The following is a 24,566-nucleotide window of genomic DNA, read 5'->3' as shown; positions in this document are numbered from 1 at the left end:
GTTCACATTTTACATCACTCGCCAAGTGTTGACTCCATCTCTCCGAACCGCGCCGGGGTGAGCAGAGGGGGTCCATGGTCGCTCCTCGTCGTGTGGCGTAGTTTCAGTAACGCAGCAGCAGCAGCAGTGTGCCGTGGCGAGGCGCACAGCTGATGGCTGTCGGGCTTTTGCTCGTCGTCACCTGCGCAGCGCCACCCAAGCTCCCTGTTGTAGTGCGGTTCTATGAGTAACAGAGGCGTCGCTCGTTTGGGGGGGGGGGGGGACGATTTCGAGAGGGGTTTTCGTGCTCGCGACTGAGCCGGCTCGTGGCAAGCCGCGAGGTGGGAGGCAGCGCTGGGGATGGCTCCAAGCCAGCAGTGGCGAGACCCGTGGTTGATTCTAATCATCTCCAGCGCATTGCTAGCAGCTTGCCGCGTCTAGTAGCGCGTCTCATTTACGAGTCCCGGGGTTTTGGGAATTTGGATTTCATTTGAGGATGCAATGTGTTTGAGGAGGGGAGCGGTGGCGCAGTGATTAGCGAACTGCGCTATGTTGGGGCTATTGGGGCGTTTGCTGTTGGGGCTGCGTGTGTAGTGACAGAGAAAGGTTACTACTGTGTCGGCCCGTACGAAGGCTGGGGGCCCCAAGGGGGTGCCTGGGGGGTCACGTGGTGGAGGGATCCGGACCCTCCCAGAGGTGGGGGAAGTGAGGCATGTCCGGGGAAGGGAGGCGTGGCCTGAAGAGAGCCAGCCACGCCGGGGCGGAGCCAGCCACGCCAAACCAAATATAAGCGTGGTGTGAACGCAGAGCGAAGCGGCTATTGTACTGTACTCCAAGGTGAAGACATCTTCGGTCGTCAAGTCCCGAGTCGTCGTCCTGGGCCAGGCAGGCCGTTGCCTGCCTGGTCCAGTCTGTGTCGTGTTCCAGAGTGTTAGTGAGTTGAGGAAGGTGGTCACCACCTCATGTAGAGTGTTATATTATTTACCGTTTAATAAATAGTGTTGCCTCCAAGTTGCGTGTGTGTGCACCTAATTTGAACCTACTACATTTGGCGTCAGAAGTTGTGGAAATATAAATATTGCTAGGTGTTATCCTAGGGAAGTAAAATGGGCACACGAAAAACAAAGACAAAACTCATCTGGACACCTTCGTACGACGGGGATGGTGTGACGACCATCCTTCGGACAGCCCCGGGGATGGCAGCCCCGGTGACAGAGGGAGAGAGATGGCGCTGCACGCGGAGCGGCGGGACTGTCATCGCACCGCTGCTTCGCCGCCATCGGGAACGGAGCGATGGAGCCGCGGGGAGAGGACACCGTCGTCTCTGCGGGGGCTGGCGGGGGGAGGCCCAGGCATGCGGGCCACGCGGTGGGGCCGCCAACTCGGTGGCTGATTGTGGCGCGGTTCCCGCCAAAACGCCGCTCCTGCCAACTCGAGGGCTGGTCGGGGCGCGGTTCCCGCCAAAACGCCGCTCCCACCAACTCGAGGGCTGGTCGGGGCGCGGTTCCCGCCAACTCGAGGGCTGGTCGGGGCGCGGTTCCCGCCAACTCGAGGGCTGGTCGGGGCGCGGTTCCCGCCAAAACGCCGCTCCTGCTGCCGAAATGCCGCTCCCGCCGACATCAACGCCTGCAGAGGGGGAGTTCCAGCCTTCTGCTCGAGCGCGAGAGGTGGATGGGTTCGCAAGAGCAGGCCGTGTTCACCATGAAAGATTCTTCGGGCCGTTCCAGTGCTCCACCTTGCCGCCCTCCGCTATTCACAGTTTGCCAGGCGAGTCGTGACATGACAAGCACCCGGCCCCAAGAAAAATAATAATACTCTTCACCCATCTTACGTGCGCCGGGTTGCGATCGCGTGTGTTTTTTTTTTAACTCGCTGGTTTGCGGAGCGTGTTCGTCCGGTTGTGTGCGTGATAAAGTGACGCGGCGACCATGCGGGTTTCTGCTTGTAACAAGTGTTGTTGTTAAATACGGCGTCGAGATCGGTATCTTCTGGGTGTAGTTAATGATTAATTCGTGTTGGTGTCCCGAGCTCCGTTGATATCCTGTATGTTGCCGTGTTAATGACTCGTGTTGTTACATCGTTTTGTTGCGAAATCGCCGTTGTTATTGTGTATACTGTATGGAGTTTCGCTCGTGATTGCCACGTGTAACTGTAAGAAACTTTGAGTGTCATTGTTGCCAAGGTACAGACCGTATGGAGCTTTGCTTGGAATTGTTAACAGTGTATGGAATGTTGGGTACTTGCTTGTGATTATTTACTATGTACGGATTGTCTGGAGTATTGATTGTGTGTGTTGCCATGTGGGGACTGGATGGAGCATTGCGCCAAATGATTCACTGTACGAATTTCATATACTGCATATACTGTATTAATCAATTTGGCGATTCTTGGGGTTTGTGTATAGTTTTTTTTGCTCTCAAAATTCGAATGCCCTGAGTCCCATGGTTAATGTTGAAGGAGATTTTGAAATGACAGGTTCGATTCGTTTCAAACTCACTGGTTGGTTCCTGTCCGTTGTTGCACAGATGATGTCTTTTGTGCGAGAATGCTCCTTGTGTTCTACATGGATCGGGGGTCCGTTTCCGTTAATTGCCGTCAAATTGCGTTGCTCTCCACTCGGTTGGTACAGCTGCATGCTGCAATGCGAGTCTCGGAGATGATGTGTACGGATACGGGATGTGAGGTGTATTGTTGTGACCCATTGAATATTCGGGATCGTCACAAATTGTGCGTACCTGTTCGGCATTGGATCAGTTCTGTGGGGGATCATAATTCAAATTGTATGTGTTGTGATGGTGTTAAATTGTGATGGTGACATGCGGCCAGGGATTTGGAATTGTGCTGCTGGCTGTCACCTATCTTGGGGCGCAGGTCCTGACCAGGATGGCCCAGTGAGTGTTGCGTGTCTAACATGAACGTTGTGGTCCCGTCATGCAATGGCTGACGGCTTGACCTGACAGCCCGGAGATTGAAACACTCCGTGGCATGTCTAGCCTAGTGGGCTGTGCGCTCACATGGCTCGGAGAGTGTGGTCCCGTCATGCAATGGCTGACGGCTTCACCTGACAGCCCGGAGATTGAAACACTCCGTGGTATGTCTAGCCTAGTGGGCTGTGTGCGCTCACAGGGCTCGGAGAGTGTGGTCCCGTCATGCAATGGCTGACGGCTTGACCTGACAGCCCGGAGATTGAAACACTCCGTGGTATGTCTAGCCTAGTGGGCTGTGCGCTCACAGGGCTCGGAGAGTGTGGTCCCGTCATGCAATGGCTGACGGCTTGACCTGACAGCCCGGAGATTGAAACACTCCGTGGTATGTCTAGCCTAGTGGGCTGTGCGCTCACATGGCTCTGAGAGTGTGGTCCCGTCATGCAATGGCTGACGGCTTGACCTGACAGCCCGGAGATCGAGACACTCCGTGGCTTGTCTAGCCTAGTGGGCTGTGCGCTCACATGGCTCAGAGAGTGTGGTCCCGTCATGCTGTCTGACAGCTTGACCTGACAGCCCGGAGATCGAGACACTCCGTGGCTTGTCTAGCCTAGTGGGCTGTGCGCTCACATGGCTCAGAGAGTGTGGTCCCGTCATGCTGTCTGACAGCTTGACCTGACAGCCCGGAGATCGAGACACTCCGTGGCTTGTCTAGCCAAGTGGGCTGTGCGCTCACATGGCTCAGAGAGTGTGGTCCCATCATGCTGTGTCTGATGGCTTGACCTGACGGCCCGGAAAGTGAGACACTCCGAGGTGCGTTGAAACAGTGGGCTGGAGATTCGTAAGGTTCAGGTGGAGTTGTCCTGTTACGTTGAGACTGTATCCCTCAGTTGTTAGGGTGCATGTTGTGCAGTGAGTGAACGATGGGTCGTCTCGGCTTGGTCGGTACAGCTATATGCTGCGATGCGAGTCTTGGAGAGAGACTGGGTTAAAATCCCACCGATATGGCCGACGCGTGCTGCTGGTTGTGACGCCACGTCGGAAAGGCGGTGGGGTGGTAACATGGAAATTCCCCCCCCGATATGGCCGACGTGTGCTACTGGTTGTGACGCCGCGTCGGAAAGGCGGTGGGGTGGTAACATTGAAATTCCCCCCCCCGATATGGCCGACGTGTGCTACTGGTTGTGACTCCGCGTCGGAAAGGCGTTGGGGTGGTAACATGGAAATTCCCCCCCGATATGGCCGACGCGTGCTACTGGTTGTGACGCCACGTCGGAAAGGCGGGGGGTGCTAATGGGTGACTGTCATTGCATGCGTGATTCTAACGGGGGGGGGGGGGCTGTGCTGGAGCGTAAGTGGGTTAGCCAGTTTTCATGTATAATTGTTGTTAATTCCCCGTTTTCTATGCGGTTCCCTTTTACCCTCGTCGATTCTGTATATATTACGTGATTGTATTTCTTATCGGTCGCCGGTCATTTATTGATGTTGTTGGTTCGGAGGCACACCTTTTCAATGTTTCACAGTTGTGTTACAGCCGGGGACGGCTGTGTGTTTATACAGGGGGGGGTGATGTAGTGACAGAACGGTCACTACTGTGTTGGCCTGTACGAAGGCTGGGGGCTCCAAGGGGGTGCCTGGCGGGTCACGTGGTGGAGGGATCCGGACCTTCCCAGAGGTGGGGGAAGTGAGGCGTGTCCTGGGAAGGGAGGCGTGGCCTGAAGAGAGCCAGCCACGCCGGGGCGGAGCCAGCCACGCCAAACCAGATATAAGCGTGGTGTGAACGCAGAGAGGGGCTGTTGTACTGTACTCCAAGGTGAAGACATCTTCGGTCGTCAAGTCCCGAGTCGTCGTCCTGGGCCAGGCAGGCCGTTGCCTGCCTGGTCCAGTCTGTGTCGTGTTCCAGAGTGTTAGTGAGTTGAGGAAGGTGGTCACCACCTCATGTAGAGTGTTATATTATTTACCGTTTAATAAATAGTGTTGCCTCCAAGTTGCGTGTGTGTGCACCTAATTTGAACCTACTACATATGTACAAAGCGGTGTATTTCGATTTAAAGCTTGCAGGGATTCATCCTCTCTCGAGAAACGGTGCCTTAATGCGGCGAGAGAGTTTGTGTACGTCTGAGAAGCTGATCGCTATACCGTCGAGAGCCTAGTGCTCTCAGAAGGGTCACCCAAGGCGGGAAGACTTCAGTGGAGACGTCAGACAAAACCCGTTTCGAAAGGTCCCCACATGACCTTTTCAAATAAATGGTGATCCAATAAAGCAACGGGAAACTACTTGGATTATTTCTCCCTTGAAAACTTCAATGATGACAAGCAAAATCAACAAAGGCCCTGACTATCGGCGTCCTTTGAATAGGACAGGGGTGCTAAGAATCTCCGAGCTTGTGTCAAAGAACCCTTTCAAAGTAGCAACTTGGAACGTTAGAAGTTTACTGCAAGCAGGAAAACTAGCCAATGTCATACAAGAAATGGATCGACTTAAAATCAACATAATCGGTCTAAGCGAAACTAAATGGCCTGGAACAAAAAAGTTTATATCGAGCGAACACCACATCTTCTGCTCCGGAGGAGAAGAAAACACCAAACAAACATACGGTGTCGCCTTTATAGTACACAATAAATTAGCGAATAAAGTCAACAACTTTACCCCAGTATCAGAACGAATAGCACTACTACAATTAGCAGGCAACAAAGTTAACGTGAACATTCTACAGGTGTATGCTCCAACAGCAGATAAACAAGATCATGAAATCGAATCGGTCTATGAGCAAGACATCACTATAATCCTGGGCGACTTCAACGCCAAGGTTGGCCACGGTCGAATGCAGAACATTGTCGGAGAACACGGACTCGGAACAAGGAATGAACGAGGCGACAGACTGGTTCAATTCTGCCAAGAAGAACGTTTCAGTATTGCTAACACGTGGTTCCAATTACCACCTCGACGACTGTACACGTGGACCTCGCCGCAAGACTCCGACAACAACATCGTCAGGAACCAAATCGATTATATCCTAATTAACATCAGGTTTAAGTCCAGTGTGATTACAGCAAAAACCTACCCTGGAGCCGATATATCGTCAGATCATAACCCAGTAACAGCTACAATAAGACTCAAATTGCGATCAATACAATGTACAAAGACGAGACGAGCAGACCTGGAGAAACTGAAGAACAGCGCCGATAAAAGACAAGTACAGCAACATCTCAACGATAGCATCTGCTCAATAACAACAGAAACAGCAGATGTTCAGGAGTACTGGCGCTCGTTCAAACAATGCATCACAGAAACAACAGAAGTCATGCTGGGACATCAGCCACCGAAAAAGAAACAACGATGGATGACACATTGTATTCTCGATCTAATGAGCAAACGAAGAATGTACAAAAATAACAAATTGGAGAAGTACAAACAAATGCAACAGAAGATCAGAGAAGCAATCCGACAGGCAAAAGAAAAGTGGATGGAAGAACAATGCGCCGAGATTGAAGAACTAATTAAAAAACATGACAATTTTACTCTGCACAAGAAGCTCAAAGAAGCTGGTAACATCTACAGACCAGCTCCAACAGCTACCTTGGACACCTGGACAAACTATATACACAAGCTCTATGGCGCCGCGAGAACACCTGCAGAAAAAGACCAACAGATGTCGAAAGACGCTCTACACATTTTAACATCAGAAGTAGAACATGCAATCAAAACAGCTAAGTCAGGCAAAGCGTGCGGGCCCGACACAATCCATGCAGAATTGCTCAAACTATTAGACAGTAACAACATACGACAACTGACTAATTGGTACAATCAAATATACAATGGCAATAAAATTCCATCCGACTGGCTACAATCCATCTTTGTGGCCATACCAAAGAAAGCAACAAGCCGGAAATGCGAGGACTACAGACTGATAAGCTTGATGAGCCACGTGCTGAAAGTCTTCCTGAAGGTGATCCAACAGCGCATACGCTCCACATGCGAAAATGCATTGAAGAACACACAGTTTGGCTTCTGCAAAGGACTAGGCACAAGAGAAGCAATCTTCTGTCTACAGATACTACTACAGCGATGCTACGAACATCAGAAAGAATTGTACATCTGCTTCATAGATTACGAGAAAGCCTTTGACTCCGTCGACCACGACCGACTAGCAGCTCTATTAAAACAACTGGGACTAGATAAAGACGACATCAACTTCATCATTGCTCTTTATTGGAAGCAAACAGCCCAACTCCGATATGACAACGAATTGACAGACCCAACACCAATACAAAAAGGTGTACGACAAGGCTGCCCACTTTCACCCAGTCTTTTCAACATCTACTCGGAGCAGATTTTTGATCGAACACTAGCAGATAAAAACATTGGTATTAAAGTCAATGGACAATACATCAACAACATCAGGTATGCCGACGACACTGCACTGCTGGCCGATTCGGAACAAGACCTACAACAAATCTTGGACGAGGTTGCCACAGAGAGTCAAATATAGGGCTTACGAATTAATAAAAAGAAAACAAAGGTTATGAAGGTCAGCCGAACTACAAGCGAAATAACAATCAAGCTTGGCAGCGAAAAATTGGAACAAGTACACCGATTTACATACCTTGGTGTAATCATTGACGATCAGTTGAACCATGAAGTCGAAATCAAGAGCAGAATTGAACAAGCAAGGCAAGCATTTATTAAATGGAAAACACTCCTTGCAGACCGCAACTTGAGTACATCACTGAAACTGCGCACACTGAAATGCTACATCTGGTCAATTTTGCTGTACGGAGTAGAGACGTGGACACTGACAACAACAGCAACAAAAAGGCTCGAAGCTTTCGAGATGTGGCTGTATCGAAGAATGCTGAAAATCCCATGGACAGCCAAAACCACCAATACACAAGTTCTGCAAGATATGGGCACTGACAGTCCACTGCTGAAGACCCTCATTAGCAGGAAGTGTTACTGCCTAGGCCACATTGCCCGAAACGACCACAAATACCAGCTATTAAAGCAAATCCTGGAAGGAAAATCGAAGGGAAAAAACGACCAGGACGGCCAAAAACGACATGGCTCAGTAACATCAAAACATGGCGACAATTAACAGCAGCAGCAGCACAAACTCTACACGCCGTGCGAGACCGGGACCAATATCATCGTGAAGTCGCACACGCCATTAGGCAGCACTAAAGAAGAAGATGGTAGCAATAACGTACGATCAGTCATCTTTAAAAACAAATCAGGTTTTAATTAATCTGCAAGAACATTGATGTTAAAACTCGTATCGAAATCTTTATTAATATTCGTTTGGTCAAACAGTTGAAGAACGATGCAAATTATTTTACTTTCAAGAATTTAATAGTTTAAAATCTTCTAAAAATCAAACACGCAAACGTCGATTTAACAGGACCCTGCTGGGTGGGCTGGTAGGAATAATACTTAGTACCGGTACAGGGATATCGACCGGGTATAGAGGAGTTAAAGAAAAAATTACTGTATTCTAGTGTAACGTTAATTAAAAGTGTTTGTTTTGACAAGAAACGCTGTGAGATTTAAAGACTCGTAGTCTTTCATTTCCAAACGATCACATCTGAGATTAATTGACCTTAGATGGGGAAACTCGAATGCATTTACTAGTATAAAGGTGAAATAAAATAGAGGGAATAAACGGCACCTTGGTGCATTTTATGTCGTCTACATAGAGTTGAATAAACGGGCGTTTGGCATATTCATATAACAGTACTACATTGAGCAGTGTTTGTTTGGCACTTCGAGTTTTTATTCGCGCGCACGACATGGATACCGAAAACAACCACGACTTTGAAGACCCCAATGGTTGTCTGGACGCCCACGTTGAAAAGATGCTTGCTGAAACAGAGACCGCATTTGCTGCTGGAACCCTTTACAAACTCGCAGTGAAAAGCGTCGTTTCCATGGACCCAGAACCAACCGCAGTTGGTGCTGCTATAACGGTAGCATCGCCACCAAACATGCAGCCAGCAGCTAAATAATCAAAGATTGCAGCACAAGTAGAAATACTTGCGTGTGAATACGATGTAGTGAACACGACAGAGATGTGGTGAACACGGCAGAGATGTGGTGAACACGGCAGAGATGTGGTGAACACGGCAGAGATGTAGTGAACACGACAGAGATGTAGAGATAATAGTGAACACGACAGAGATATAGTGAACACGACAGAGATGTAGTGAACACAGCAGATGTAGTGAACACGGCAGAGATGTAGTGAACACGGCAGAGATGTGGTGAACACGGCAGAGATGTGGTGAACACGACAGAGATGTGGTGAACACGGCAGAGATGTGGTGAACACGGCAGAGATGTGGTGAACACGGCAGAGATGTAGTGAACACGACAGAGATGTAGAGATGATAGTGAACACGACAGAGATATAGTGAACACGACAGAGATGTAGAGATGATAGTGAACACGACAGAGATGTAGTGAACACGACAGAGATGTAGAGATGATAGTGAACACGACAGAGATGTAGAGATGATAGTGAACACGCAGAGATGTAGTGAACACAGCAGATGTAGTGAACACGACAGATGTAGTGAACACGGTAGAACTATAAGCGAGTGAATAGCAGCAGCGACGAGGCCTCTCGCTGCCTCTGCTCTGCCGCTGCCGGGCTGCAGATTCAGCCGAGTCAGGTACCACTGCCAATATGCACAACAACAACAATAAACGTGCTGCGTTTCATCTCTGTGTTAATAAGCCTGCCGCACTAGGCCTCACGAAGCCTGCCGCACTAGGCCTCGTGCCGTGCTTTTCGTGCACAAATATGGCGATTAAATGTATCTCGTCTCTGTGTTAATAAATGTTTCTTGTCTCTGTGTTAAAAAGCGTGCAGCGTTTCAGTAACGTAATTTTTTAAATAAACGTGCTGCGTTTCAGTAAAGTAATTTTGAAGCGAAGTTTAAAGTTTTGCCGTGATGCGCCGGAAGCGACGGCCATCTTGTTTAATTCACATATCGCAGGGGGAGCGGGCGGCCATCTTGTCGGACAGGGTCATGCCAAGTGTTTGCAGTAGGGGGCGATGTTGATACACGGACGGACGGACAAACGCGGACGGACGGACGGACAAACGCGGACGGACGGACGGACAAACGCGGACGGACGGACGGACGGACAAACGCGGACGGACGGACGGACGGACGGACACATTAATCTATTGGTGGTCTGGTCCACTTCGTTCCTACCAGTAAAATATTGAACACATTCACACTGGTGTATATACACACCGAAGGTCGTATGTTACAGGCTATAAGGTGAGTTACTTTATTATACTGGTAGGAACGAAGTGGACCAGACCACCAATAGATTATATCGTCCGTCCGTCCGTCCGCGTCCATTTGTCCGTCCGTCCGTCCGCGTCTGTTTGTCCGTCCGACAAGATGGCCGCCCGCTCCCCCTGCGAACTGTGAATTAAACAAGATGGCCGTCGCTTCCGGCGCCTCACGGCGAAACTTTGTGATCGACTGACTATGGGCGAACTCATTTATTCTGGTGGGTGAACAGTGGCGGGGAGGGGTGGAGGAGGAATTGATGATAAAAACAAACTTGCACCATCGTTACAGCTGCCGCGACGAGATGTTGGAGGAGAAGCGGCGACCGCTGCCTTGCAGGTGAGAGGTGCGTGTGTGTGTGCGCGTGTGTGCGTGTGTGTGTGCGTGTGTATGCGCGTGTGTGTGTGTGGGTTTGCGTGCGTGCGTGTGTGTGCGTGTGTATGCGCGTGTGTGCGTGTCTGTGTGTGCGTGTGTGCGTGCGTGTGTGTATATGTGTGACTGTGTGCGTGTGTGTGCGTGCGTGTGTGCGTGTCCGGCCCACTCGAGCGGCGTGATGAATGGGCGCTATTGGGCTTCGGATCGTTATTCACGGCGAACTGGAAGCGTAGCAACACAACTTCATTACGTGTGCGTGCGTGCATGTGTGTGTACGTGTGTGTGCGTGCGGTGTGTGTGCGTGTGTTTGTGTGTGCGTGTGTACGTGTATGTGCGTGTGTGCGCGTATGTGTGTGTGTGTGTGCGCGTGTGTGTGCGGTCGATATACCTGTACCGGTATTGGTATTATTCCTACCAGCCCACCCCGCAGGGTCTTGTTAAACCACGCTTACAAGCAAAACCATTCAGATGATTATTCAAAGTTTGACGTAAATTATTATATAACACACTTGTTTGTTAGAAGCACCATGTTCAACACGAATGTCCTTAAATAGGTGTATTAAACAGGTTCAGCACAGTATAAACTTGCACATCTTCATTTCTATACTTCGAACTGTATGTCGCTGTTGAATCTTCTAAACCTGCAGAAGTTTACAGGACATAGCCGGGTGAATATTAGCAGATTCACAGGAAGCACTGAATTATGCGTACAATTATGCAGTCAGATGTACATACGTATTAATGTTTAATTACAATGGACATAGCTAAGCTATGTTGCTATATATGCGAATTGTTAAAGTAAAAATTAACAATTGAATGCAAAGTCCATGATAAGCCAAGTCGAGAACAAAGGAATTGTATGCGAGAGGGGAGTTATATGGGGCTTAAAATCAGACCTCAAGCCCATTTCGAGAGGGATTTCACTGAGGATAGACGCGCAACTCCTCGCTCTGTAGATTACCCTTCTCCTGCGAGACCCAGCCTGGCGAGCCCGATTGCCTGGCGACTGGGAGAGTTCGTGGCGATCTCTTCAGACGGGTTACAGGGACATCGACACGCCGTGCATCAACAAGTAAGTGTCTTCGTTAGTGGATAAAACTGGTAGTCGCGTGTAGCCCGACTTACGATACGTTACTGTGTGTCGGTTAGACGTTAGTGAGAGTTTGCTTTTTGGCGATTTGAGACAGACATCCACGCAGCTTAGAGGGTGCCTTTAACCCTCAACAACACCCGCGACTGTTACTCTGCTCTGAAGAATCAGTCACATGGAGCAGATAAACTCTCCACAGCGCCACACACACACGGGCCAGAAGCCGTTCAATTGTTCTGTGTGTGGGAAGGCATTTTCACGTAAATCAAATCTTAACACTCACCAGAAGACACACACGGGTGAGAAGCCGTTCAAGTGCTCTGTGTGTGGGAAGACATTTTCACAGAAATCAAATCTAAACAGTCACCAGAAAACACACTCGGGCGAGATGCCATTCGAGTGCTCTGTGTGTGGGAAGGCATTTGCACAGAAATCAAATCTTAACACTCACCAGAAAACACACACGGGCGAGAAGCCGTTCAAGTGCTCTCTTTGTGGGAAGGCATTTGCACAGAAAGTAGATCTTCACAGGCACCAGAAAACACACACGGGCGAGAAGCCGTTCAAGTGCTCTTTGTGTGGGAAGGCATTTTCACGGAAATCAAATCTTCACAGTCACCAGAAAACACACACGGGCGAAAAGCCATTTAATTGCTCTACGAGGGAGAGGACATGTTCACGGTTATCACCCCGAAACAAGCACCAGAAGATCCGCAATGATAGGGAAGTGAAATCAAACGGTGAAATTCAAAGTGCTGCAATGAGTCCTGAAAAAAATGCATCTTTCGAACCGAGGCAGGCGGATCCTGAGAGATCGTTGAATGTAGCGGATGTAATGAGCGCTGACGACAATTCATCTTTCGGCCCCATGCAGTTGGATCCTGAGAGATGGCTAGATGTAGTGGATGTAATCAGCGCTGAAGACAATTCCACTTTCGACCCCATGCAGTTGGATACTCAAAAATGGCTGCTGGAGTGGCTGGAAAATCAAAGTTTTGAGCACTTCTTTTAGCTGTTGAAGTCCTGGAACGTGCATGTCCGTATCTCTGTAAGATCAATTAATAACGTACAACTCTTTTTTAATCAGTGATTTGCAGCAGTACTACAAGCTAGTGTGATCATTCGAAGCATTTTCACGGTTAGAAAACACTTCACAAGTCATCAGGAATAAAAAGCTGAATTCGAAAGTGATGTAATGAGTTCTAAAGGAAATTCCTCTTTTGACCCCATGAAGTTGGATCTGAAGAGATGGCTGGATGTAGTGGAGTGGCTGAAGACTCAAACGTATTGAGTACATCTGTTAATGTTGCCCTGTGTATATTCGTGTCTCTTAGATATATTTTTTCAGTGATTCCCAGTACTCCAAGCTAGAGTGATGTTGTGAATGCTCTATAATGTGTTCAGATGAAAGTCTTCCGTTTAAGTTCCAGAAGTGTTCACTTACTTCAGGATGGCAACAATTTTATACTTCGATGGATACATTGCTTCGTCTGGTAGTTGGATCATCGGGGTTGTTAAATGGCTGGTGCTTATGCTAGAAGGTGGCATGTGTTGTAATCTTCTGACAGCAAATGATGTGAGCGTGCTGTCTTGTTTATTCTAGACATTGTCACGTTAAGGTGGTGCTTCGTAGTCCTATCGGTTTTGTTGAGCTAAAGTTGGAGAAATACTGTGATCACAACTTTGTTCAATATTTTAAACATGTTCTTTAATTTCTTTTTTATCATTGCACGTTCGTTGTTCTTGTGTTTGATGGACGAATGGCTTCAGTCGAAAAGGACGTCAATGGGGAAATCGACGTTCACGTGTTAGATTTTAAGAATATGTTTTAACTGTTGAATTCCAATTGGGAAATCATCTGCCTAGTTCCTTCCTGTTTGAGCATGCGTATTAATAAAGATTTCGATACGAGTACGTTATTTCAACCAAATCCTTCCTTAAAAAAAACACGGACGAGTAGACATACACACACACAAGTGTGCTTATGAACACGACTGTCTATACAGCGGTGTGCATTCACACACGAGTGTGCATGTGTTTCTACGAGTTTTAACGTTAATTTACTTGCAGAACAATAAAGACCTGACATGTTAAAGATGACTAATCGTCCCTTATTGAAGAAGGGAAATAATAAAATAATAAAAATAAAACAAACAAAAAAATTCTAAAATAATTGTATTATGTTTTATTTTTATTAAATAAAACAATAATAAATTTTTTACAGAATAAAATTACTTCTAAAACTTATTTAATTATGTTTTATTATTTTATTATTTCCCTTCTTCGTGACTTTACCGAAAGAACCAAGAAGGTGAATTTACTTGCAGAACAATAAAGACCTGACATGTTAAAGATGACTAATCGTCCCTTATTGCTACAATGTTCATAGCGAACACGTGTGGAGGCGAGTTTCAGGTGAAGCATCTCAAGCACACAAGTTGACGCTCACCTGGCAGCATCGTGGCTGTCCGCTGATCACACTCATGACGTCACACGCACGAGCTGTAGGGGCGGGGCTCTGTCCGCTCAGTGGCGCTGTTTTCATTAATTTAGCACCACGAGCGGGGAGTCTCATCCCTGTAGTTCCCTGTTGTGGTGCCGCATTCATCACCACGTTGCCCTCAATTCTTTGTACGAAACACTCACCCACACACGAGTGGACATAGCAGTGTATATACATAGACGAATGTGCATACACACCGCTTTGTACATACAAACCGCTACACTACCGCTCCCCAAGTGTACTTACACAGCAGTGTAAATACACACACGCTTACAGGCAATACCATTTCGATTACCATTTAAAGTGTATGAAAGCAATCGTAATAATGTTCTTGGATTAAATTAAACAAATCACCTTGATTGTTCTGACGCGGTCATATCAACACAAGTACTTCAATATTTTTATAAAACAAAGTCAGCACGGTATAAAGTTGCACCTCAAAGTCCAAATCAGAATTTTAATACTGCATTTCCCTGGTAACGCCTTTGAACATGCAGCAGTTTGCAGCACATTGCAGGGTGAAAATTAGCAAATTAACGCGAATTATGCGGTGAGATGAATATACGTATTCAGTATTAAGCTCAATAGCCAGATTCCACAAGTCATGACTAATCCCATATCTGCATTTCCCATAAAAATGCTAAATTACTCTCGATATGCAAACTCTTGGAACCTCCGAGTTCAACCAGCCTACACAACAAAGGCTCATTCCTAACAGCGTGTTTCAGCCGCATCGAACCTCACAATAATAATATCCTCCCACCCTCAACCAGTATATATACAAGGACTGTTTTCTTGGAATTTCTCTTACTTGATACAGCTATCGTGCTGTGACGGTTCCACCTGAAGTCGGAAGCTTGTGTTGCCTCCGAAACGTCGTGAGAATTATTTTATTATGTTTTATTTCTTTTTATTTTATTATTTTTCTTCTACGTGACTTTACCGAAAGAACCAAGAAGATAGACAAGCTCTGTTGCTAGATATGCAGATTGTAAATTCCAAAAATAACAATTGAATGTAAAGTTCATGAAATGCAACGTCGAGAACTTCATCTTTCATCAATGCAACATCATTCCAAACGACCCCACCATTCGTGTGCTGGTGTCATTGACCCAATTCGATTGATACCTGTGACTTACAGCTTTCCACACCTTACGCCACGCTCCCACGCCCCCTTCATTCGTTTTTTGTTTCTCAGAAGAGGCATTCCCTGTTGTTTGCCAATCCCCTGCCACGAGTAAAGTTTTGAAAAAACAACCCCCTTCCTTCATTGTCTCGTCCTCCATCTCTTCCGTCGTGAGAATTATTTTATTATGTTTTATTTTTATTATTTTATTACTTCCCTTCTACGTGACTTTACCGAAAGAACCATGAAGATGAATCCCTGCAGTTTAGAGGACATTGTCGGGTGAATATTAGCAAATTCACAGGAAGCACGGAATTATGCATGGAGATGTATGTAATTATTCAAACAGAAGTGTACAATTACGCAGTATAATGTGCATACGTATTAAGGTTAAATTACAATGGCCAGATTCGCTAAGCTATGTTGCTACATATGCGGATTGTTAATGTAAAAAATTAACAATTGAATGCAAAGTCCATGATAGGCCAAGTCGAGAACAAAGGATTTGGATGCTAGAGGGGAGTTATAAGGGGCTTAAATTTAGGCCTCAAGACCATTTCGAGAGGGATTTCACTGAGGATAGACGCGCAACTCCTCGCTCTGCAGATTACCCTTTTCTTGCGAGACCCAGCCTGGCGAGCCCGATTGCCTGGCGACTGGGAGAGTTCGTGGCGATCTCTTCAGACGGGTAACAGGGACATCGACACGCCGTGCATCAACAAGTAAGTGTCTTCGTTAGTGGATAAAACTTGTAGTCGCGTGTAGCCCGACTTACGAGACGTTACTGTGTGTCGGTTAGACGTTAGTGAGAGTTTGCTTTTTGGCGATTTGAGCCAGACATCCACGCAGCTTAGAGGGTGCCTTTAACTCTCAACAACACCCGCGACTGTTACTCTGCTCTGAAGAATCAGTCACATGGAGCAGATAAACTCTCCACAGCGCCACACACACACGGGCCAGAAGCCGTTCAATTGTTCTGTGTGTGGGAAGGCATTTTCACGTAAATCAAATCTTAACACTCACCAGAAGACACACACGGGTGAGAAGCCGTTCAAGTGCTCTGTGTGTGGGAAGACATTTTCACAGAAATCAAATCTAAACAGTCACCAGAAAACACACTCGGGCGAGATGCCATTCGAGTGCTCTGTGTGTGGGAAGGCATTTGCACAGAAATCAAATCTTAACACTCACCAGAAAACACACACGGGCGAGAAGCCGTTCAAGTGCTCTCTTTGTGGGAAGGCATTTGCACAGAAAGTAGATCTTCACAGGCACCAGAAAACACACACGGGCGAGAAGCCGTTCAAGTGCTCTTTGTGTGGGAAGGCATTTTCACGGAAATCAAATCTTCACAGTCACCAGAAAACACACACGGGCGAAAAGCCATTTAATTGCTCTACGAGGGAGAGGACATGTTCACGGTTATCACCCCGAAACAAGCACCAGAAGATCCGCAATGATAGGGAAGTGAAATCAAACGGTGAAATTCAAAGTGCTGCAATGAGTCCTGAAAAAAATGCATCTTTCGAACCGAGGCAGGCGGATCCTGAGAGATCGTTGAATGTAGCGGATGTAATGAGCGCTGACGACAATTCATCTTTCGGCCCCATGCAGTTGGATCCTGAGAGATGGCTAGATGTAGTGGATGTAATCAGCGCTGAAGACAATTCCACTTTCGACCCCATGCAGTTGGATACTCAAAAATGGCTGCTGGAGTGGCTGGAAAATCAAAGTTTTGAGCACTTTTAGCTGTTGAAGTCCTGGAACGTGCATGTCCGTATCTCTGTAAGATCAATTAATAACGTACAACTCTTTTTTAATCAGTGATTTGCAGCAGTACTACAAGCTAGTGTGATCATTTGAAGCATTTTCACGGTTAGAAAACACTTCACAAGTCATCAGGAATAAAAAGCTGAATTCGAAAGTGATGTAATGAGTTCTAAAGTAAATTCCTCTTTTGACCCCATGAAGTTGGATCTGAAGAGATGGCTGGATGTAGTGGAGTGGCTGAAGACTCAAACGTATTGAGTACATCTGTTAATGTTGCCCTGTGTATATTCGTGTCTCTTAGATATATTTTTTCAGTGATTCCCAGTACTCCAAGCTAGAGTGATGTTGTGAATGCTCTATAATGTGTTCAGATGAAAGTCTTCCGTTTAAGTTCCAGAAGTGTTCACTTACTTCAGGATGGCAACAATTTTATACTTCGATGGATACATTGCTTCGTCTGGTAGTTGGATCATCGGGGTTGTTAAATGGCTGGTGCTTATGCTAGAAGGTGGCATGTGTTGTAATCTTCTGACAGCAAATGATGTGAGCGTGCTGTCTTGTTTATTCTAGACATTGTCACGTTAAGGTGGTGCTTCGTAGTCCTATCGGTTTTGTTGAGCTAAAGTTGGAGAAATACTGTGATCACAACTTTGTTCAATATTTTAAACATGTTCTTTAATTTCTTTTTTATCATTGCACGTTCGTTGTTCTTGTGTTTGATGGACGAATGGCTTCAGTCGAAAAGGACGTCAATGGGGAAATCGACGTTCACGTGTTAGATTTTAAGAATATGTTTTAACTGTTGAATTCCAATTGGGAAATCATCTGCCTAGTTCCTTCCTGTTTGAGCATGCGTATTAATAAAGATTTCGATACGAGTACGTTATTTCAACCAAATCCTTCCTTAAAAAAAACACGGACGAGTAGACATACACACACACAAGTGTGCTTATGAACACGACTGTCTATACAGCGGTGTGCATTCACACACGAGTGTGCATGTGTTTCTACGAGTTTTAACGTTAATTTACTTGCAGAACAATAAAGACCTGACATGTTAAAGATGACTAATCGTCCCTTATTGAAGAAGGGAAATAATAAAATAATAAAAATAAAACAAACAAAAAAATTCTAAAATAATTGTATTATGTTTTATTTTTATTAAATAAAACAATAATAAATTTTTTACAGAATAAAATTACTTCTAAAACTTATTTAATTATGTTTTATTATTTTATTATTTCCCTTCTTCGTGACTTTACCGAAAGAACCAAGAAGGTGAATTTACTTGCAGAACAATAAAGACCTGACATGTTAAAGATGACTAATCGTCCCTTATTGCTACAATGTTCATAGCGAACACGTGTGGAGGCGAGTTTCAGGTGAAGCATCTCAAGCACACAAGTTGACGCTCACCTGGCAGCATCGTGGCTGTCCGCTGATCACACTCATGACGTCACACGCACGAGCTGTAGGGGCGGGGCTCTGTCCGCTCAGTGGCGCTGTTTTCATTAATTTAGCACCACGAGCGGGGAGTCTCATCCCTGTAGTTCCCTGTTGTGGTGCCGCATTCATCACCACGTTGCCCTCAATTCTTTGTACGAAACACTCACCCACACACGAGTGGACATAGCAGTGTATATACATAGACGAATGTGCATACACACCGCTTTGTACATACAAACCGCTACACTACCGCTCCCCAAGTGTACTTACACAGCAGTGTAAATACACACACGCTTACAGGCAATACCATTTCGATTACCATTTAAAGTGTATGAAAGCAATCGTAATAATGTTCTTGGATTAAATTAAACAAATCACCTTGATTGTTCTGACGCGGTCATATCAACACAAGTACTTCAATATTTTTATAAAACAAAGTCAGCACGGTATAAAGTTGCACCTCAAAGTCCAAATCAGAATTTTAATACTGCATTTCCCTGGTAACGCCTTTGAACATGCAGCAGTTTGCAGCACATTGCAGGGTGAAAATTAGCAAATTAACGCGAATTATGCGGTGAGATGAATATACGTATTCAGTATTAAGCTCAATAGCCAGATTCCACAAGTCATGACTAATCCCATATCTGCATTTCCCATAAATATGCTAAATTACTCTCGATATGCAAACTCTTGGAACCTCCGAGTTCAACCAGCCTACACAACAAAGGCTCATTCCTAACAGCGTGTTTCAGCCGCATCGAACCTCACAATAATAATATCCTCCCACCCTCAACCAGTATATATACAAGGACTGTTTTCTTGGAATTTCTCTTACTTGATACAGCTATCGTGCTGTGACGGTTCCACCTGAAGTCGGAAGCTTGTGTTGCCTCCGAAACGTCGTGAGAATTATTTTATTATGTTTTATTTCTTTTTATTTTATTCTTTTTCTTCTACGTGACTTTACCGAAAGAACCAAGAAGATAGACAAGCTCTGTTGCTAGATATGCAGATTGTAAATTCCAAAAATAACAATTGAATGTAAAGTTCATGAAATGCAACGTCGAGAACTTCATCTTTCATCAATGCAACATCATTCCAAACGACCCCACCATTCGTGTGCTGGTGTCATTGACCCAATTCGATTGATACCTGTGACTTACAGCTTTCCACACCTTACGCCACGCTCCCACGCCCCCTTCATTCGTTTTTTGTTTCTCAGAAGAGGCATTCCCTGTTGTTTGCCAATCCCCTGCCACGAGTAAAGTTTTGAAAAAACAACCCCCTTCCTTCATTGTCTCGTCCTCCATCTCTTCCGTCGTGAGAATTATTTTATTATGTTTTATTTTTATTATTTTATTACTTCCCTTCTACGTGACTTTACCGAAAGAACCATGAAGATGAATCCCTGCAGTTTAGAGGACATTGTCGGGTGAATATTAGCAAATTCACAGGAAGCACGGAATTATGCATGGAGATGTATGTAATTATTCAAACAGAAGTGTACAATTACGCAGTATAATGTGCATACGTATTAAGGTTAAATTACAATGGCCAGATTCGCTAAGCTATGTTGCTACATATGCGGATTGTTAATGTAAAAAATTAACAATTGAATGCAAAGTCCATGATAGGCCAAGTCGAGAACAAAGGATTTGGATGCTAGAGGGGAGTTATAAGGGGCTTAAATTTAGGCCTCAAGACCATTTCGAGAGGGATTTCACTGAGGATAGACGCGCAACTCCTCGCTCTGCAGATTACCCTTTTCTTGCGAGACCCAGCCTGGCGAGCCCGATTGCCTGGCGACTGGGAGAGTTCGTGGCGATCTCTTCAGACGGGTAACAGGGACATCGACACGCCGTGCATCAACAAGTAAGTGTCTTCGTTAGTGGATAAAACTGGTAGTCGCGTGTAGCCCGACTTACGAGACGTTACTGTGTGTCGGTTAGACGTTAGTGAGAGTTTGCTTTTTGGCGATTTGAGCCAGACATCCACGCAGCTTAGAGGGTGCCTTTAACTCTCAACAACACCCGCGACTGTTACTCTGCTCTGAAGAATCAGTCACATGGAGCAGATAAACTCTCCACAGCGCCACGCACACACGGGCCAGAAGCCGTTCAATTGCTCTGTTTGTTTGAAGGCATTTTTATGGAAGTCATATCTTCACAGGCACCAGAAAGCACACACGGGCGAGAAGCCATTCAAGTGCTCTGTTTGTGGGAAGACATTTTCACAGAAATCCAATCTTAACACTCACCAGAAAACACACACGGGCGAGAAGCCATTCAAGTGCGCTGTTTGTGGGAAGGCATTTGCTCAGAAATCAAATCTAAAAACTCACCAGAAAACACACACGGGCGTGAAGCCATTCAAGTGCTCTGTTTGTTTGAAGGCATTTGCAGAGAAATCAACTCTAAACAGTCACCAGAAAACACACTCGGGCGAGAAGCCATTCAAGTGCTCTGTTTGTGGGAAGGCATTTGCTTGGAAATCTATTCTTTACAGTCACCAGAAAACACACACGGGCGAGAAGCCATTCAAGTGCTCTATTTGTGGAAAGGCATTTGCGGATGAATCAAATCTTAACAGACACCAGAAAACACACAAGAACGAAAAGCCATTCAATTGCACTGTGTGCGGGAAGGCATTTTCACGGAAATAAAATCTTCACAGTCACCAGAAAATACACTCGGGCGAGAAGCCATTTAATTGCTCTACGAGGGAGAGGACATGTTCACGGTCATCACCCCGAAACAAGCACCAGAAGATCCGCAATGATAGGGAATTGAAATCAAAATGTAGAATATAAAGTGCTGCAATGAGTCCTGATAAAAATGCATCTTTCTAACCTTTGCAGGTGGATCCTTAGAGATTGCTGGATGGAATGGAGTGGCTGGAGACTCAAGCGTATTGAGTACATCTGTTAACTGTTGCATTGTGTATATTCGCGTCTCTAAGATATATATTTTTTCAGTGATTTCCAGTACACCGAGCTGGAGTGTTGTTGTGAATGCTCTATAATGTGTTCAGATGAAAGCCTTCCATTTAAGTTCCAGAAGTGTTCACTTATTTCAGGATGACAACAATGTTATACTTCTATAGATGCCTTGCTTCGTCTGGTGGTTGTATCATCGGGACTGGTAAATGTGTGGTGTTTATGGTAGAAGGTGCCATGCCATCTTCTCACAGCTAATTGCGTGTTAAAGTTTATTCTAGACTTCGTCACGTTAAGGTGGTGCTTTGTATTCCTATCTTGTTGATGTGTTGTGAAGCGCAGTGGTTGTGTGGTGGTTCAATTTCTAATTTTACTCTCGTGGTTAAGTGGTTTTGTTGAGCTAAAGTTGGAGAAATACTGTGATCACAACTTTGATCAATATTTTGAACATGTTCTTTAATTTTTTTGTATCATTGTGTAATAAATAAATAACTTAAAATAATAGGTTTCAGAGTGTGCGTGGATTGCACGTTCGTTGTTCTTGTGTTTGATGGCTTGGACTTATGGACCAATGGCTTCAGTCGAAGAGGACGTCAATGGGGAAATCGACGTTCACGTGTTAGATTTTAAGAATATGTTTTAACTGTTATTTGGAAATAATTTGCCTAGTCCCTTTCTGTTTGAGCAAGCGTATTAATAAAGATTTCAAATACGAGTATTAACGTGAATTTTTTTGCAGATTAATAAAAACCTGAATTGTTTTTAAAGATGACTGATCGTACGTTATTTCAACCCTATCCTTCCTTTAAAAAAACACGGACGAGTAGACATACACACACAAGTGTGCTTATAAACACGACTGTCTATAAAGCGATGTGCATTCACACACGAGTGTGCATGTGTTTCTACGAGTTTTAACTTTAATTTTCTTGCAGAACAATGAAAGACCTGACATGTTAAAGATGACTAATCGTCCCTTATTGCTACAATGTTCATAGCGAACACGTGTGGAGGCGAGTTTCAGGTGAAGCATCTCCAGCACACAAGTTGACCCTCACCTGGCAGCATCGTGACTGTCCGCTGATCACACTCATAACGTCACACTCATGACGTCACACGCACGAGCTGTAGGGGCGGGGCTCTGTCCGCTCAGTGGCGCTGTTTTCATTAATTTAGCACCACGAGCGGGGAGTCTCATCCCAGTAGTTCCTTGTTGTGGTGCCGCATTCATTACCACGTTGCCCTCAATTCTTTGTACGAAACACACACCCACACACGAGTGGACATAGCAGTGTATATACATAGACGAATGTGCATACACACCGCTTTGTACATACAAACCGCTACACTACCGCTCCCCAAGTGTACTTACACTGCAGTGTAAATACACACACGCTTACAAGCTATACCATTTCGATTATCATTTTAAAGTGTATGACAGCAATCGTAATAAATTTCCTGGATTAAATTAAAAAAAACACCTTGATTGTTCTGACGCGCTCATATCAACATAAGTACTTAAATATATATAAAACAAAGTCAGCACGGTATAAAGTTGAAACTCAAAGTCCAAATCACAATTTGAATACTGCATTTCCCTGGTAACGCCTTTGAACTGACAGCAGTTTGCAGCACATTGCAGGGTGAATATTAGCAAATTAACGCGAATTATACGGTGAGATGAATATACGTATTCAGGATTAAGCTCAATAGCCAGATTCCACAAGTTATGACTAATCCCATATCTGCATTTCCCATAAATATGCTAAATTCATCTTGATATGCACCACCACTCCTCGACTCCCGTTGATTGGGAGGTGAGCCCACGGTAGCCTGGCGCTTACAGCTTTCTACACCTTACGCCACGCTCCCACGTCCCCTTGATTCGTTTGTTTTTCTCTGAAGAAGAGCCCCCTGTTGTTTGGTATTCCCCTGCCACGAGTAAAGTTCCATAAAAATAATCTGCTACCTCATCCGCGGTGCCGGACGGTAACGCTGTGGTGGATGTGAGCAATGTCCTGGAGGGAAGGCTCGTAGCCACCGCAGAGGCCCACGAGGTCTCTGGACGTGTGCGAGGCGCTGGTAACCTCTCCATATTCAATAAAATTACCATAAAAACACGTCCAAAATATTAAACACATACACTCGAGTTTAAGACGTCAGATTTCGGGACTAACATCATCCATAATATAGGTTTTGGGGTTAGATAGCCGAAGTATATTAATGTGTCGTTAAAATTATACATTAGATAAATGCATACATATGTAATGCGAGCGTAAATGGGGAGGCCGGATGTGACGATCCGAGAGTGAGGAGTCAGGGTCACGTGGGGGAGAAGTTATAGCGGGGGAGACAGGAAGACATCGGGGGCAGTCGAGGGAGTGAAGAGGGTAGACCACCTTGGGTGGTCGCCGTGCCTCAGCCTGGTGGCTGAGGGGCTCATCGGACGGCGCCAGCCAGCGGGGTGAGGAGAGAGCAGAGTGCGCGGGGTGCACGGGGCGTGCAGGGGTTGCACCAGCTGCAGAGTAGCTGCAGAGCTAGCGGAGGACTAGCACAGGGGGTGCGAGGTTGCACGGAGCAGCAGAGTAGCTGCAGAGCTAGCGGAGGACTAGCAGGGCGTGCGAGGTTGCATCAGCAGCAGAGTAGATGCAGAGCGGAGCAGCAGGGGAGCTGCAGAGTGCGTGGGGCGCAAGGAGAGACGACGCTGGACCGAGGAGGAGGCCAGCGGGGTGAGCGGAAGACGAACACAAATAAAGGACCGACGGAGATCGACATCGTGTGACGGAGTCCTTTATTACACTCATATAGAAGCGTAGATGTGTTGACCACGCAGCTGCGCTCTTGCACAATGTGGGGGTGGGGGGGGGGGCGTATTACTGAAGCAACGTACATTATGCGTGTGCATTATGCGAGCCCTTTGAACGTGTCCTTCCTGTCTATTGTGTTTATTAAAATCGCCCTACCAATGGTAATCCCTGTTGAAGTACGCTTCCCTTTGTGAGTATGCATTTATCTAATGTATAATTTTAACGACACATTCATTTACTTCCGCGATCTAATCCCAAAACCTCTATTATGGATGATATTGGTCCCGAAATCCGACGTGTTAAACT

The 24,566-nt window shown here is 45.9% G+C and overlaps 1 protein-coding gene across 1 annotated transcript in view; it reads left to right on the top strand.

Moving 5' to 3' along the window:
• Window positions 1–24,235, top strand: part of LOC144738291 (uncharacterized) — a 121,175-nt gene extending 96,940 nt beyond the window's left edge. Inside the window, exons 3-6 of the mRNA XM_078621298.1 lie at window positions 11,924–12,333; window positions 16,283–16,559; window positions 20,674–20,898; window positions 23,960–24,235. Coding sequence (XP_078477424.1) covers window positions 11,924–12,333; window positions 16,283–16,559; window positions 20,674–20,898; window positions 23,960–24,235 — 1,188 coding nt within the window. The remainder of the gene's footprint in view (window positions 1–11,923; window positions 12,334–16,282; window positions 16,560–20,673; window positions 20,899–23,959) is intronic.
• The last annotated feature ends 331 nt before the right edge of the window (window positions 24,236–24,566 follow it).

The sequence above is a fragment of the Lampetra planeri genome, chromosome 81, assembly GCF_965212315.1.
Source record: "Lampetra planeri chromosome 81, kcLamPlan1.2.h2, whole genome shotgun sequence".
Lineage (NCBI taxonomy): Eukaryota > Metazoa > Chordata > Hyperoartia > Petromyzontiformes > Petromyzontidae > Lampetra > Lampetra planeri.
This window is presented reverse-complemented; position numbering and strand designations above follow the sequence as displayed.